Below are 13,335 nucleotides of genomic sequence, written 5' to 3' on the forward strand. Positions count from 1 at the left end.
TGCTCGTGCCAGTACTTTATTACACGAAGCAATAGTGAACGACCTCGGTGCCTACAGGTCAGACGGACTTCTAATTTCGCATCAGCAGACAGTTGTTGCCTCCGGCCCGTCAGGAGAGGTCGGGCCATGGAAGCAACGTAAGATACCTGCAGTAGGATGAGATCAATGGACGACACAGCAGCTACATACTGGCAGTGATGCGCAGCACAGCCCAGCTCAGGGCACCACCGCGGCTTTGTTCAGTGGGACGTCACCGAAACAACCTTCCCAAGTTACGCACCTGAACCCTCCGCCAAGGCCAACTGGAGCCCAAAGCTACAGCGGGTCCAGTGCCGCCCAGCGCTCCGTATACGTTACCACCTCAGTAGCAGCAGAATTCCCAGGGCGGGTTGTTGTGTCGTCAGCTCGAGGCGTCTACCCACTAACTTCGTATCCACCACCACCTCATCCATGCCCCCCATTCTACAGTCCCTTACCTCTACTAGACTTGACCCCCCCGCCACCCCGCGCTGACATCCAACCCATCCAACCCATCCCATCCCATCCCATCGGCGGCGCCATCCACGACACTTGCTGTGCTCCGGCCAATGCCACCGCCGTCCGCCCCGTAGCCCATCGTCAACCGCGTCGTCACTCGCTGCCTCTTCTTCCTCCCTTTTCCTCCCCTCCTCCTCCTCCTCTCCCTCTTCCTCTTTCTCCTACGCCCCCCGCCCCTCTCCAGCGCAGCGCAACCAGAGCAGGCCTCGTCTCGCGCGCATCCGCCCCCCTCACCCGACCGATCCGCAGCCATGGGCCTCCACAACCCTCTCCCCTCGTCCGTCAAGTGTACGTCCGCCCGCTGGTTCCCTCCAGCCGCGCAACGCCCTCCCGGCTTACGCCCGCTCCTGCTCACGAGCTTCATGTGCTAACTTACCTCCTTCTCCTTTAAGCGGAATGCAAAAAGTGCGGCAAGATCCTCGCCTCCTTCGTCAATCCCCGCCAGGCCTTCGGCCCCGACAAGGTCATACCGCCGTCGGTACTCTCCAATGCAAAGGGCCTCGCCGTCATCACCATCCTCAAGGCCGGCTTCCTCGGCTCCGGCCGCATCGGTAGCGGCGTCGTCGTCGCCCGCCTGCCCGATGGCTCCTGGAGCGCCCCGAGCGCCATCGCCCTCGGCGGCGCCGGCTTCGGCGGCCAGATCGGCTTCGAGCTCGCCGACTTCGTCTTCGTCCTCAACGATACCAACGCCGTAAAGACGTTTGCCCAGGCCGGCTCCCTGACCCTCGGCGGCAACGTCTCCCTCGCCGCCGGCCCCGTCGGCCGCAACGCCGAGGCCGCCGGCGCCGCCTCCCTCAAGAGCGTCGCCGGCATCTTTAGCTACTCCAAGACGCGCGGCCTCTTCGCCGGCGTCTCCCTCGAGGGCTCCGCCATCATCGAGCGCCGCGACGCCAACGAGCAGCTATACGGCACCCGCTACACCGCACAGCAGATCCTCACCGGCTCCGTCCAGTCCCCGCCTGAGGCCCAATCCCTCATGGCCGTCCTCAACTCTCGCGCCTTCAGCGGCATGCGCGCCGGCTCCATGACCGACGACTCCATGTACAACGACATCCCCGTCTACGCGAGCGAGCACGACGACGTCGTCTGGGAGGGCCGCCGCGGCAGCGCATACGGCGAGGGCGTCCAGCGCGACCGCACCGGCTCCGGCTCCGGCTCCTTCGGCCGCCCCAGCCGCTCAAACACCTGGCAGGACGACGTCTACGACCGTCCCACCGGCGGCGGCGGCGGTTTCGGCGGCCCCGCCCGCTCCAACACCTTCAGCTCGACCCGCGACAATGACGACTACGTCTACCGCGACAACGCGCCCCCGACGGAGAAGAAGGTCGGGCCCGGGCGGCCCGCCGCGCCGAAGCCGAATTTTGCCGCCAAGCAGGCGCTCAATAAGAACCAGGCCGTCGCCCTCTACAACTTTGAAGCCGACCAGCCCGGCGACCTAGGCTTCAAGAAGGGCGAGGTCATCACCGTGCTGAAGAAGACGGACAGCGACAACGACTGGTGGTGAGTTTTTTTTTTTCTCCTTCTTGGCTGGTTTTTCGGAGGGGGGGGCTTTTCCAGCCGCTTGAAACGAACAGAACGCTAACTTGATGCGCAGGACGGGCATGATTGGCACGCGGCACGGCATATTCCCCAGCAACTACGTCAAGATGAAGGAGTGAGCGAGAGCGAGCGGCGGCTCGAGGGCGACCTCTGGGCAGGACATGATGCCGCCACGCACCGCGAAAATGTCTCTTTTTTTCTTCTCTCTTTTGGGTATACGTTACGATGATGAGGTTCATGTTGCAAACGGAGCAGGTTTGGTTCAGAACGTTTGCCTAGACGATATCCCAGCGTGCTCGCGGCAGAGGCGGCTCGCTTTTCGCGCCCAAGGCGGGCAGATTACAACAACTCGACATCGTGAGAATATCCTCGTCTCTTGTTAATGTGTACATAGAATGCGTAACGACGTGTCTATCATACAGGCGGTCGTGCGTGTGGGGGGCCGTGGCCGTGGTCCCGAAAGCGCTCCGCCCCGGTGCTCGTGACCCTGGAGGCGACAAATACAAACATCCGTCTCCATCCACGCGGCCTCAGGAGAAGGCGAGCTTGGACAGGCACACGTTTGCGCAGATGCTGCCCATCTCCCACCGCTCGCCGCCCCTGGCCAGCGCCTCGGCAAAGTGCGTCAGCCACGCGGCCGCGCTGCACTTGCACACGGGCATGCCGTGGAGCGCGATGCTGCCCACGCCGTGCCGGACCCATTTGTCCAGCTCAGGGCTGCTCGCGTCGGCCGCCAGCCGTCCGGCGCCGATGTCGACGGGCAGGTCCGGCGCGCACGTGCACGCGTCGACCGTGTGGACGCTCCACGCCCAGAACACGGCCGCCGCGGCCGAGAGCGCCATGTACGCAAGCGGGTCGGCGAGCTGCGAGGTCTGTTGCGTCGCGGCGCCGCCGCCGCTCTCCCGGTATGTCCGCGACACGTACATGGCCTGCAGGACGGCGGCGCGGCTATCGGGAGAGATGGCCCATTCCTGGATCTGCAGGGCCTTGCGCTGCCACATGGGCGTCGCCGCGCTGGCGGCGCTCGTGTCAGGCTCCGACATGAGCGAAGGCGACATGCGCGCAATCTCGCGGACCGCCGGCAGGTCCGCGTACAGGTGCATCCCGAGGAGGCGATGCAGCATCCTCGCCCTCGACAGGGTCGCGCGGATGCGCCCGAGAACCCGCTCCCGCCACTTGGGCTCTGACGGCAGGCCCTTGCCCGAGTATGCCCTGAAAAGAAACTCGGCATATTGCACGTGCAGCTCCGGCCGGTCCACGGCGTCCTCTATGGCGTCGAGCTGGCGCTTGTAGACTCCGAGCTGGCGCGATATGACCGTCAACTTTGCCGCAACCGCCTCGCTGCGATTCCGGCGCTGCTTCTGAAGCAGCCAAATGTCACTCCAAGTCCCCAAAAGGCACAGCTGCACGTCCTCGATGAGGACGCCCTGTGGCGACTGCTGCCGAGACCCAACGTCTAGCGAGGACATCTTGTAGGCGTCTCGTGCCCATGGCTCGTTCTCATGCCGCGGGAAGAAAATGTGCAGCCCGTACGAGTTCCACATGGCAAACGTCGACGTCAGCCCCAGGTCGAGCTCCTCGCGCCGCAGCAAGGGCGGCTGGTTGCAAAAGAGGGAGAGAAAGACGTCAATCTGGAGCGTGGTGAAGGCGAACCTGTACCCCCGTCAGCGCTGCCCGCCTTCAAAAGGCCAAATTCCACGTACCTTTTCCAGCGCTCCATGGTCGTAAACACCCAGGGGACAAATGGGCCGGGAAAATGCGTGTTCCTCTCGCGGTCCTGCGCTTCGGAACAGAAGCAGTTGTTTTGCCGCAGCGCTGCGACGAGGAGACTGAGCAGGCGGCGCGCCCGCTTGATGCATGCCTCTCGCTGCGACATGTTAGCAACCGACGTATCGCTGTGTCACGGATGCAAACCCACCCCAGTCTCAAAAGCAAAGATGATGTTAAGGAGGGCGACTTGATACGTTTCCAACGGCCAGGGGCTGCTTGGGTCGTACGTGTCGTGGGACTGCGTCGTCAGCGAAGGTGCAGTCCTGGGCGGAACGGGACGCGCTCACCAGATCCTTGAAGGACTTGTTGACGAGAACGTCGTGAATCTGCATCGTCAGCTCCTTAAGACCGCGGTCGTAGTGGAGCCACGAGTTGACCATGACGACGGACGCAACCAGCAGGACTGAGTCGGTCTCGTGGTCAAACGAGGGAGCGTGCACAATCGGCCACCGGTTGTGAAAGGTGCTGAGGTACGACTGGGTGCATGCAGTGAGCCAAGACCCGGGGACGGTCAGCGGCGGCGACAACTGGGCCGGGGCCGTGACGGAGCAGTGCGCCGCCGCGGCCCTCAGGATGGCCTGGAGGGCAGATCTGGTGGTGAAGCCGTCGTGATGGGAGCCATTGCTTTGGGCGACCTTGGGTGGTCCGAGGCTCAGGGCGGCGCTCGGTGGCACCACGGGGTCGGACGTGGCAGACGGCGGGGAGACGGTCGCGGGCGTCGATGCGGAGGCGGACGTGAGCCCGGCCGCGCCGTCTACGGGCGAGTGCGAGCCGGATGCGGTGCGTGGCGGCTGCGACGGCGAGATAGCCTCCCTGCGTCCGTAGGTGCACTCGACGCCCCTTTTTGCGCACAAGGAGCACTGCTTGCCGCCGTCGCACCTCGTCTTGTTGGCGTGGCATGTGTCGCAAGCCCGTCCCCTGCGTGAATCCGGGACGGCGGCAGCGTTGCCGTGGATGGCGGCATGACGGCGCAGTAGGTCGCTGGTGAGCGTCAGCGTCGGGCTTCCTTCTGAAATGGAATGCTTCTAGAAGGTGACAAGGGGTCGTCGCGGGACAGAACCCGAGTGGGATGGATGGATGGCATCGGCCAGGGGGGGATGTCAGACGCACCTCCGGCTAAACGAGCGGCCACACACAAGGCAGCTAAAGGCCGGGCCGCTGTGGGTTGCTTGATGGCGGCGGAGATGTTCTTTGCGGAGGAAGCTCTTGCCGCAGTCGCAGACGTGCCGGTCTGCCGGCGCGGGGGCGTGCGACATCATGGCCGCGAATCGTGTCGCCGTGCGAAAAGTACCCTGGCGTCCTGCATCATCGTGTAAGCGGTTGTTGGCCTGTGAGAGTCGGTGTGAGACAGTTGCGGGAGGGCCGACGACAACGCGCCGTGGGGGCCGCCGCCGCTGCCAACCACCACCGCTGCATTGTTGTCTTGTCGCTGCACACAACTGCCGGGCTGAAGACGAGCTAGCAGGCCGGCCGCCACGGCATCACGGCACCGGCTGCAGCGGAAGCGCGGGCATCGCGGGCGCGGGCGTGGGTGATGCCGGTGGGCGGCGCGGGTGCGGCGGCGCGGGCGCGGGCGCGGACCATGTGGGATGCGACGACGACGGGACGCGCTTCCACTCACTTACACGTTTTTGGTACACAGCCGTATACCCCCGGCTCACGGCGGCAACTTGATCGTCACCCGGGCGCTCGCAACGAGATGAGACAACAGCTCGAAAGGAGACGATTGACGGTGTCGTCGGAGTCCATGGAGCCGGCAAAAGAAAGCGGGTTGTTAAGTTGGACACGTTTGTTGAGGGCGATTGCTCGAGCCCGCGCCGCTGCCGTGGGAGCTTGGTAATCGTTGCTGTGGAAGGAGCACTCGTGGTGGTTTGCTTCACTTAAAAATTCGGCGCATCCCACATTGCCCCGGCGGCTCCCACTCGAGGCCGTCGGCCTCCCACTGCCCTGCGGGGCCCCCACTGCTGGCTCTTGTCCAATCGTGTCGCGAGCGCGAGCATGCGTCGGCCGTCTCCGAGAAGGTGCGCTTGCCAGATTGGGTTGCCCTATCAGATCCTCAGGCCATCAGCCTCAGGGCAGGAGGCTGAACCGGGGCTCCACGGAGCACCTGCCGCCGTTTCATGTTCTCCTTTCATTCATCAGCCGTTCAATCGGTCGCTAGTGGGCCATGCCAACAAGTCACTACTCCGTATTCGTACATGTTACATCCCACGCGTCCCAGGCGGCGTCAATGTCGACCCGACTTTAGAAAGCAAGCAAGCATCATCGACAGCAATGTGCACCAACACCCCAACGCGTGCTCGGGATGCGCTCAAGACGTGCTTGGCAGATGAGTTCTCGCAATGTATTTAAGTTGCCTCGTGCGTCGCAGAGCCTTGGCGCAATGCATCACCACAGGGCATCTGTAGAACCAAAGCAACCATCCATCAAGGTGCACTATCAGACCCATCCATACACCCCGCTCCCGCGCATCCATCGACATGTCCTCCTCCATCAAGAACGTGGCCCTCATCGGCGCGGCTGGCGGCCTCGGCCCCACCATTCTCCGCAAACTCGTTGCGTCCGGGGCCTTTAACATCACCGCCGTCCGCCGCAAGGGTTCCAAGTCGACATACCCCGCAGGCACCACCGTCGTCGACGTCGACTTCGAGTCTCCCGACGACCTCAAGGCCGCCCTCACCGGCCAGGACGCCGTCGTCTCGCTCGTCGGCGTCCCCGGCCTGGCCGCCCAGACGCACATCGTCGACGCCGCCATCACCACCGGCGTGAAGCGCTTCATCCCTTCCGAGTTCGGCTCCGACCTCGAGAACCCGCTGGCCCGCAAGCTGCCCGTCTTCGCCCACAAAGTCCAGGTCGCCGACTACCTCGCCGCCAAGGCCCGCGAGACCTCCCTCACCTACACACTCGTCAGCAACGCCGCGTTCCTGGACTGGGGCCTGGAGAGGAACTTCTTGCTCGCCACCGCCGACTACAAGCCCGCGCTGTACGACGGCGGCAATACCGTCTTCAGCGCCACCACCCTCGAGTCGGTTGGCGACGCCGTGGTCGGCATTCTCAAGCACCCGGAGGAGACCAAGAACCGCCGCGTCTACGTCGAGGACATCAAGATCTCCCAGAACCGCCTACTCGCCCTGGCCAAGGAGGTCACCCCTGGCAAGCAGTGGCTCCCGCACCAGGTCAGCGTCGATGCCGTTGTCAAGGAGGCGGACGAGAAGCTGGCCAAGGGCGACTACGCGCACGAAAACTTTATCCCCTACCTCTTCCGCGCGCTGTTCGACCCGGTCTATGGGCCCAGCTTCGAGAAGACCGACAATGAGCTATTGGGGGTAAAGGGCGTGGATGAGGAGTTTGTCGTCGAGCTCCTGAAGAGGATTATCAAGCAGTAGATAAAGACTATCGAGCAGTACATACAATTTAATGGCTAATGAAGAGAGCACACGAACATTATTCCACTACTGGCTGGGAATTGAAGAAGTATAAGTCTCCTGGACGATGAGCCAAGGCCATATACACAACATTATGCGGCTCTTCACACCAAGCGGGTTGCAAAAAAAGAGGGACACCAAAGGCGACCATCCCTACCAATTCTACCTAGAACCCATCAATCACGACGAGTATTACCTACTTTTCAAAGCAGAAAATTGCTAAGACAAAAACATAAGGTCGTTAAATAGAACCTTAAGGCCATTTTAGCATCTTGATCTTTTGTGAGGACGGCAAATTGTGATACGAGCGAGGTCGCAAGATTCGCAGTCCCTCTTATTTTGCAGCCCGCTTGACACCCCACTGAATGCCGCCTTGCCCTCGATGCCGACTCATATCCCATGCTTTTGAGTGGGCTAGTCCGTTTGTTGGCGTCTTCAGCCAGACGAGCGCGCAACGTAGTACTCGCACCCGCGATACCGCTGGCACATGCACGTGTTCGGCTGCGTCAACGGCGGCAGGTGCGTCATGACGCCGCACAGCGACCGCCCGTCCTCGAGGTACACGACGCGCGCCACGCTCGCCCGCCGCCCGTGCGCGCCGCCCCCGCCGTTCTTCTGGAACACGCTGCCGTCCTCGTTGACGGGGAACTCGAGCAGACGCGTGCGCTCATCGTTGCAGCGGTCGTCGGCCGCGTTGCCGAAGTGGACGGCCGGCTGGTCCTCGATTGGCTGGTTGACAAACACTTTCGGGAACCTGGACTCGTTCGGTGAGTAACTGGCCTTGTCCTCTCTCCTCCAAGCGAGAGGGCGGGGGAAGAGGTAGGTGGGTAGGTAGGTAGGTGTAGGTACTACCCTGAGCTGCCTTGGCTGATTCCGCCTGCGATCATGGCGGCGGAGGCATATTCGTCGCGGATGGTGATGACTTGAGACCCTAGCGGACACTTGTAGTCGCCGACCTGGGGCAACGTCAGCAGCGGTCGACCGCCGTAGATAGGGTTGGAGCTTGACTTACCACAGCGGTGAGGAGGAACGCGATGACCAGAGTGTGAAGCATGTTGAGTCGACTGAGCAGAGAAGCACTGACGAACGCGTTGTCCATGGTGCCCTGAGTGTCTTATATCCACGGGCAAGCGTCAGTGATGAAGCGGTTTTCTTAACTTGGTACGGATCAGGTGAGGTGTGGTGGGGTGATTGTGACCGAGGGCATGCATGTGCGGGCGAGGCCGTGTTCTTGCATTGCCGGCCTGGACCGTTGTCTGCCGTCGAGAGCCGTTATCACCTGGAGCCCTGGAGCCGGTGAATTAGATAGGCGGATGGTCTCACGTCGCACCGCAGAAATGATCTCCAGGCCATGGCTGATTCACGCATGGCTGCGATCAGGTGGTTACACATGGGTGAGGTAATGAGCAAAGTTAACGAACGGCGGACTTTCAACCGGAAATTGTCGAAATCAGGCGCGAAACTGGACAGTAAGTTACAGTCATGTGGTCTATTTTTCATGAGTCAAGGACTCGGAACTGAGAAGGTTGTCACGGTAGCAGAGTGTTGGGGAAATCAAGTGCTTCACCGCGCGACCGTGTCGCGTATATGCATTTTATATGAGTTAAGTCTAAATACAACAGGTTGTATCGAGAAGAATACCACTCAGGATTACCCAAGCTCTCGCCAATCCATTATCCACCAATTGTACACGGAGGCCGAAGACTCATCGCTTAGAGAACGCGGTTGAGCGAGCACTGGGCGTTGACATCCAGGTTGACCAGGCCGGACTATAAGGAGGAGAGTGAGTTACTTGTCGCTGGGAGTGTGTAAAGCGGGGAAAGATGTCGCAATGCTTACCTGCTGGACCCCGTCGTGCGAGCAGCAGTAGACGTCGCCAGCGGCGCAGTTCTCGCCGAGGGCGCCGGGCAGAACGTTGCCGAGGGTAATGAGGCCGCCATTGCCCTGGCCGGAGCAGACAACGGTCTGCTTGGAGGCGCAGACGTTGCCGACTTGGTTCTCGCCGCCGTGGCCGCCGTGGCCGCCGTGGCCGCCGGGGAGGGCGAAGGCAGTGGCGGCGAGGGCAAGGATGGCGGTGATGTACTGCATTTTGAAGGTTGGTGGTGGGTTTTTCCGAAGAAGGAGGAGGTTGGTATTAAAGAGTGGTAGTTGGGAGTAGAGCTGTGTAATGGATGATGAGGCTTGTTGATGATGGAGAGAAGGACGGGAGTTTGGGCGGGATGAAGCCCTCCTTATATACCTGATGAGCCGTCTACGAAGTTGACTCCATGTCGACTCGATCATAGGAAACAAGACACACTGAGATTACTACTACTCCTCGTCCTCCGCCTAGTCTTCCTAGCCTTTCCGATGCTGCTGCATGCAAAAGGAGAACGGCGAACGAGTCGCCCTGCCGCCCCAGTGCCAGGTCCCGCGCGCCATGTCTCTGGAGCCGCCGCCGCCGCCGCCGCCGCCGGCCAGCCACCGACGCACGATGCCCGCTGGCCAACCTCTTCTCTCTCTCTCTCTCTCCCTCTGTCGCCGCCGCCGCCGAGGCGCCACTTACTACGGGGACGGTGCTCCGGGACGTCGTCGGGCTGAGACATCAAGGCGGCAGACAAGGCGCCCTAGCAGGGGGGACAGGCAGGCAGGCAGGCCTGGCAGCGACGATCCATCATCGTCGTCGCCCGTCAGGCAGGCAAACAGGCAGGGAGGGAAGGAGGGAGAGAGGCAGGGCGACGACCCGTGTCGTGGAGTGGAGGAGGAGAGATGAGATGAGCTGGAGATGAGTCTCACCGGGTCTGAGCGGCGGCGGCGGCGGCCAAAGGGGTACCTAGGTAGCGAGCGAGCGAGGCGACGTCAGCCCAGCCGCGAGTATCTTGGGTGAGCTCAAGGGGGAAACAAAAAAGAAAGGCGCGAGAAGACAAAGTCCGAGACAGGCAGACAGTTCAGTCCCGCAATACAACAACAACTACGGATACTACTACTGCTACTACTACCAAATTTTTTTGTTGCATTAATGCCCTTGTCCCTCCCCTGGGTTGTTAGGCTGCTGCCGGTTGGGTGGTGGCCGTTCTCTTCGCCGTCTTTTTTGCACTCGTGTCTCACGAGCTGCCTGGTCTTGTCTCGGTGGGTGGTGGTGGTGGCGGCGTTGGCGGCGTCGGCCTACTAGATGCACCGTGTTAGGGAGGCCGCCACGTCGGTGCCGCGACGACTAACAGCAGCTATCAGATTCCCCCTTCGCCCCCCACGACCCGTGCAGGGCGGAGGGAGGAAGCAGCTGAAGAAGCGCCTCATTCGTGCGACGTCGGGCGCGTGCTTCTCTTCCCCGATCGCACGCACGCACGCACGCACGGGGCTCCATGCCCGCCTCCGTCGCGGGCACGACACGTTTGGTGCAGGTACCCGGGGCATATGTCTTCCTTTTAGTGAGCAACCGGCTGCCAGCCCAGCCCATGTACTACACCTACTAGAGGTAGGTACCTTATGTATGGATGCCCAGCACCTATAGTACCAAGTATCTTACTACGTACCTACCTTACCCAGTGTCCTTGATACGTACTACTAATCCCCAGCGCCGCCCTGCCGCTGCTCCTGCTGCTTGCTCCCGAGCCCCCCACAACCTACTAGGTACCCCTCGCCCCGTCCCGACGCCACCCCGCCCCTGTCCAATTCAATCTCGCTCCCTGCGCAAGTGTAGCACCACAGGGCAGATTAGTTAGACTCGGTTTTTTTTTGTCGCACGGGGCAGCGACGTCCCGAAAGCAAAACTAGGTAACTACAATGTAGGGGCAGCGACACCAAGATGCCCAACCGAGAGCAAGCAATAGTCACCTCCTCGAGACCGGAATCTGGATCAGCAACCCCACGCACTCCTTCCCCCCCCCTTCCCCCCTCCTTCACGACCTGATCCCCTTGTTCTTCGGCCCCATCCCCCCGGCCGCCTCGTCGGACGGGCTCATTACGGCCAAAGCTCGCGGGCGCCGCCTCCATGCAAGCCCACGAGCGATCGGCGTTGGTGCGGCGCTCCTTAGCGTGCGTTGGGAAGCTGCCATCAAGATCCCGTCGCGACGCCAGGGCCGCCGCATCGGTCTGCACGAGATCTCTGCCGCCCCTCCCCACCCCACAGCATCATCAGGTGCCGAGCGAGCACATCGTACGTAAACATGTATATGGCATGGCGTGGCGAGGTGACACAATGCAATTCAGCCCGCCCGAACCCTGGCCACAACCAACGACGACGTTGCCGATGAACATCTCAATCTCGGGTTCCGCCCCCTACGTAGCAATATCGTTGTCGACAAGACACGGCTGACATGACCCTTGCAAGCCTTGCCCTTTCCTTGACCACGAGCGGGCCCATGCGTTTTTGCTGCTTCTGCTCCTCATCCTCATCCTCCTCCATCCACAGTGAGCTGCGCCGCCGATCGAGGCCAACGTCAACACAACACCGCCCAATGAATACCAGACCCGTCAACGCAGCATCGTGGCGCGGGAAAGCACGGTAGACTCGCCAGCCGGTCCGCTTCCGTGCTCGCCAGCACCCAGCAAATGACAGAGCCAAAAGTCTCTCCGCATGCCCTGCAGGCGCTCCAAGTAGAATCGCACGCATAGGCCCTGGTCGCAACCTCTGGCTACGTCCGCCTCGTATTGGTCAAGAAGCACAGAAGTCATGGTCCAGAGACGGCGAACTGCGCTTGGTTCGGCGACCACCACCGTCGTGGCCGATTCAGGGGGGCCAGGATCGCTCTGGATGTCGCATCCGCGATCGCCATCGTTCGGCTGATCTGCCACGTCCGAGGGCGGTGTGCTCAACACTTTGGCCGCCCTTGCTGGGTTTTTCCGACTCGCTGGTCTTGCCTGACTCGGCTTCTTGGACACGGGCTGTTTGCGCTTGCGCACCCGCTGTGCACTCTCCGTGGACTTGGGCGGACGTCGCGTCGAGGCCTTCGTCCGTTGCGGCTTTACCGGAGGCCTGGTGGCCGTTTCGGCCCGCGCAAAGGGGAGGTCGCGGCGTTCTGGTATTGCGACCTGCGTGTCGTGAGAAGAGACCGGGGTGCTTCGCTGCCGCTCGGGACTGGGTCTAGACTGCATCCCGATGGCTGACGCTTCGCTCGACGCGCAGCTCCCGTGCGACGTAAACGACAACGACGGGTCTAGAATCAGTGGTGAGGACATCGACGGTGACATGGACTGCGGTGACTGCGCCCAGTTGTCCGGCCCGTGGCCGAGATGCCGGCGCTGTGAGCCGGCATCGTCTGGCGAGAACGAGTTCCGGAGTGGCGAGCCCACGGGTGGTCGATGTAGGTCGCCCTGCTTGGGGGCGAACAGATTATACGGACTGAAGCGCTGTACCAATGCCTCGGGTTGCATACGGTTCGTCAGCGGCGCCGTGTAAGCGCTTTGCGGCCCAAAGATGCGCGCATCTAATGTTGCTGCCTGTGGTGCACCCGCGAATGCGGGATTGGACGGCGAAGACGGAAACAAGTCGTGAGATGCGGACCCAAACGTGTCCATGCCCGGTATGGGAGTAATGGACGAGAGGCGAGGGTCCGAGCTGAAGCCGGGGGATGGGTTCGACAAGCCCTGTAGGCTGCCTGAGTCTTCTCTGACCGGGAAGCCGAGCCTGCTGAGCATGTGCGCGGCGAGCTCGAGGTCTCGGCCGGCCTCGAAGAAAGCTCTGACTTCGTAGCCTTGCTGCGTGATCCTGACGGTCATGGCTTGAGAGTAACGTGCAATCGTGAACGTTCCCGCACCAGGGGACAAGAGATCCGAGAGCGTAATGGACAACTGCTGGTCAGCTCAGTCAACCCCATAACCGCCGGCCGCTTACCACCGTCCGGGAGCCAGCATTGACCACGAGGAGGAGCCTGTCACTGGACTCGGTCCTGTTGTTTTTGATGGCCAAAGTTAGAGCCATGGCCGTGGCCCCCACGCCGTAGACCCGAACTTTCGCGTCGTCCTGGACCTCCAGTCGCTTGAGCGGACAATCCGAGACTGGCGTGAGTAGCTGTGCCATGTTGCTGTTCCGTCAGATGCGCCTCAATCCGTGTTTCGAATCCTCATGGGCAATGAGTAGTCGGCA

General features: G+C 61.9%; 6 protein-coding genes across 7 annotated transcripts; 2 read left to right on the forward strand and 4 right to left on the reverse strand.

Annotated features, from left to right (window-relative positions):
- The first annotated feature begins 502 nt into the window (after nucleotides 1-502).
- JDV02_004542 (uncharacterized protein) lies at nucleotides 503-2,569 on the forward strand. The gene is made up of 3 exons (XM_047985768.1): nucleotides 503-825; nucleotides 930-2,037; nucleotides 2,132-2,569. The coding sequence occupies exons 1-3, from the start codon at nucleotides 789-791 to the stop codon at nucleotides 2,193-2,195; spliced, it is 1,209 nt and encodes a 402-aa protein (XP_047841745.1). The 5' UTR covers nucleotides 503-788; the 3' UTR covers nucleotides 2,196-2,569.
- JDV02_004543 (uncharacterized protein) lies at nucleotides 2,427-5,685 on the reverse strand. Its single transcript, XM_047985769.1, has 5 exons — nucleotides 4,957-5,685; nucleotides 4,134-4,827; nucleotides 3,995-4,084; nucleotides 3,780-3,943; nucleotides 2,427-3,729 (listed from the first exon to the last, which is right to left on the reverse strand). Exons 1-5 carry the CDS (start codon nucleotides 5,103-5,105, stop codon nucleotides 2,607-2,609), a joined length of 2,220 nt encoding a protein of 739 aa, XP_047841746.1. The 5' UTR covers nucleotides 5,106-5,685; the 3' UTR covers nucleotides 2,427-2,606.
- A 641-nt stretch (nucleotides 5,686-6,326) lies between these two features.
- On the forward strand, nucleotides 6,327-7,232 carry JDV02_004544 (uncharacterized protein; the record flags this gene model as incomplete). The annotated part of the gene is made up of 1 exon (XM_047985770.1): nucleotides 6,327-7,232. One exon carries the CDS (start codon nucleotides 6,327-6,329, stop codon nucleotides 7,230-7,232), a length of 906 nt encoding a protein of 301 aa, XP_047841747.1.
- A 474-nt stretch (nucleotides 7,233-7,706) lies between these two features.
- JDV02_004545 (uncharacterized protein) lies at nucleotides 7,707-8,370 on the reverse strand (the record flags this gene model as incomplete). Its single annotated transcript, XM_047985771.1, has 3 exons — nucleotides 7,707-8,025; nucleotides 8,124-8,227; nucleotides 8,284-8,370. The coding sequence occupies 3 exons, from the start codon at nucleotides 8,368-8,370 to the stop codon at nucleotides 7,707-7,709; spliced, it is 510 nt and encodes a 169-aa protein (XP_047841748.1).
- A 613-nt stretch (nucleotides 8,371-8,983) lies between these two features.
- On the reverse strand, nucleotides 8,984-9,359 carry JDV02_004546 (uncharacterized protein; the record flags this gene model as incomplete). Its single annotated transcript, XM_047985772.1, has 2 exons — nucleotides 8,984-9,040; nucleotides 9,111-9,359. The coding sequence occupies 2 exons, from the start codon at nucleotides 9,357-9,359 to the stop codon at nucleotides 8,984-8,986; spliced, it is 306 nt and encodes a 101-aa protein (XP_047841749.1).
- Nucleotides 9,360-11,197: 1,838 nt separating this feature from the next.
- On the reverse strand, nucleotides 11,198-13,329 carry JDV02_004547 (uncharacterized protein). 2 transcript variants are annotated; one of them, XM_047985774.1, is made up of 2 exons: nucleotides 13,084-13,329; nucleotides 11,198-13,040 (listed from the first exon to the last, which is right to left on the reverse strand). In XM_047985774.1, exons 1-2 carry the CDS (start codon nucleotides 13,267-13,269, stop codon nucleotides 11,724-11,726), a joined length of 1,503 nt encoding a protein of 500 aa, XP_047841751.1. In that variant the 5' UTR covers nucleotides 13,270-13,329; the 3' UTR covers nucleotides 11,198-11,723. The 2 variants fall into 2 exon arrangements, with proteins under 2 accessions (XP_047841751.1, XP_047841750.1); XM_047985773.1 differs by having other exon boundaries at nucleotides 11,198-13,329.
- Nucleotides 13,330-13,335: the final 6 nt, after the last annotated feature.

The sequence above is a fragment of the Purpureocillium takamizusanense genome, chromosome 3 (assembly GCF_022605165.1).
Source record: "Purpureocillium takamizusanense chromosome 3, complete sequence".
Taxonomy (NCBI): Eukaryota; Fungi; Ascomycota; class Sordariomycetes; order Hypocreales; family Ophiocordycipitaceae; genus Purpureocillium; species Purpureocillium takamizusanense.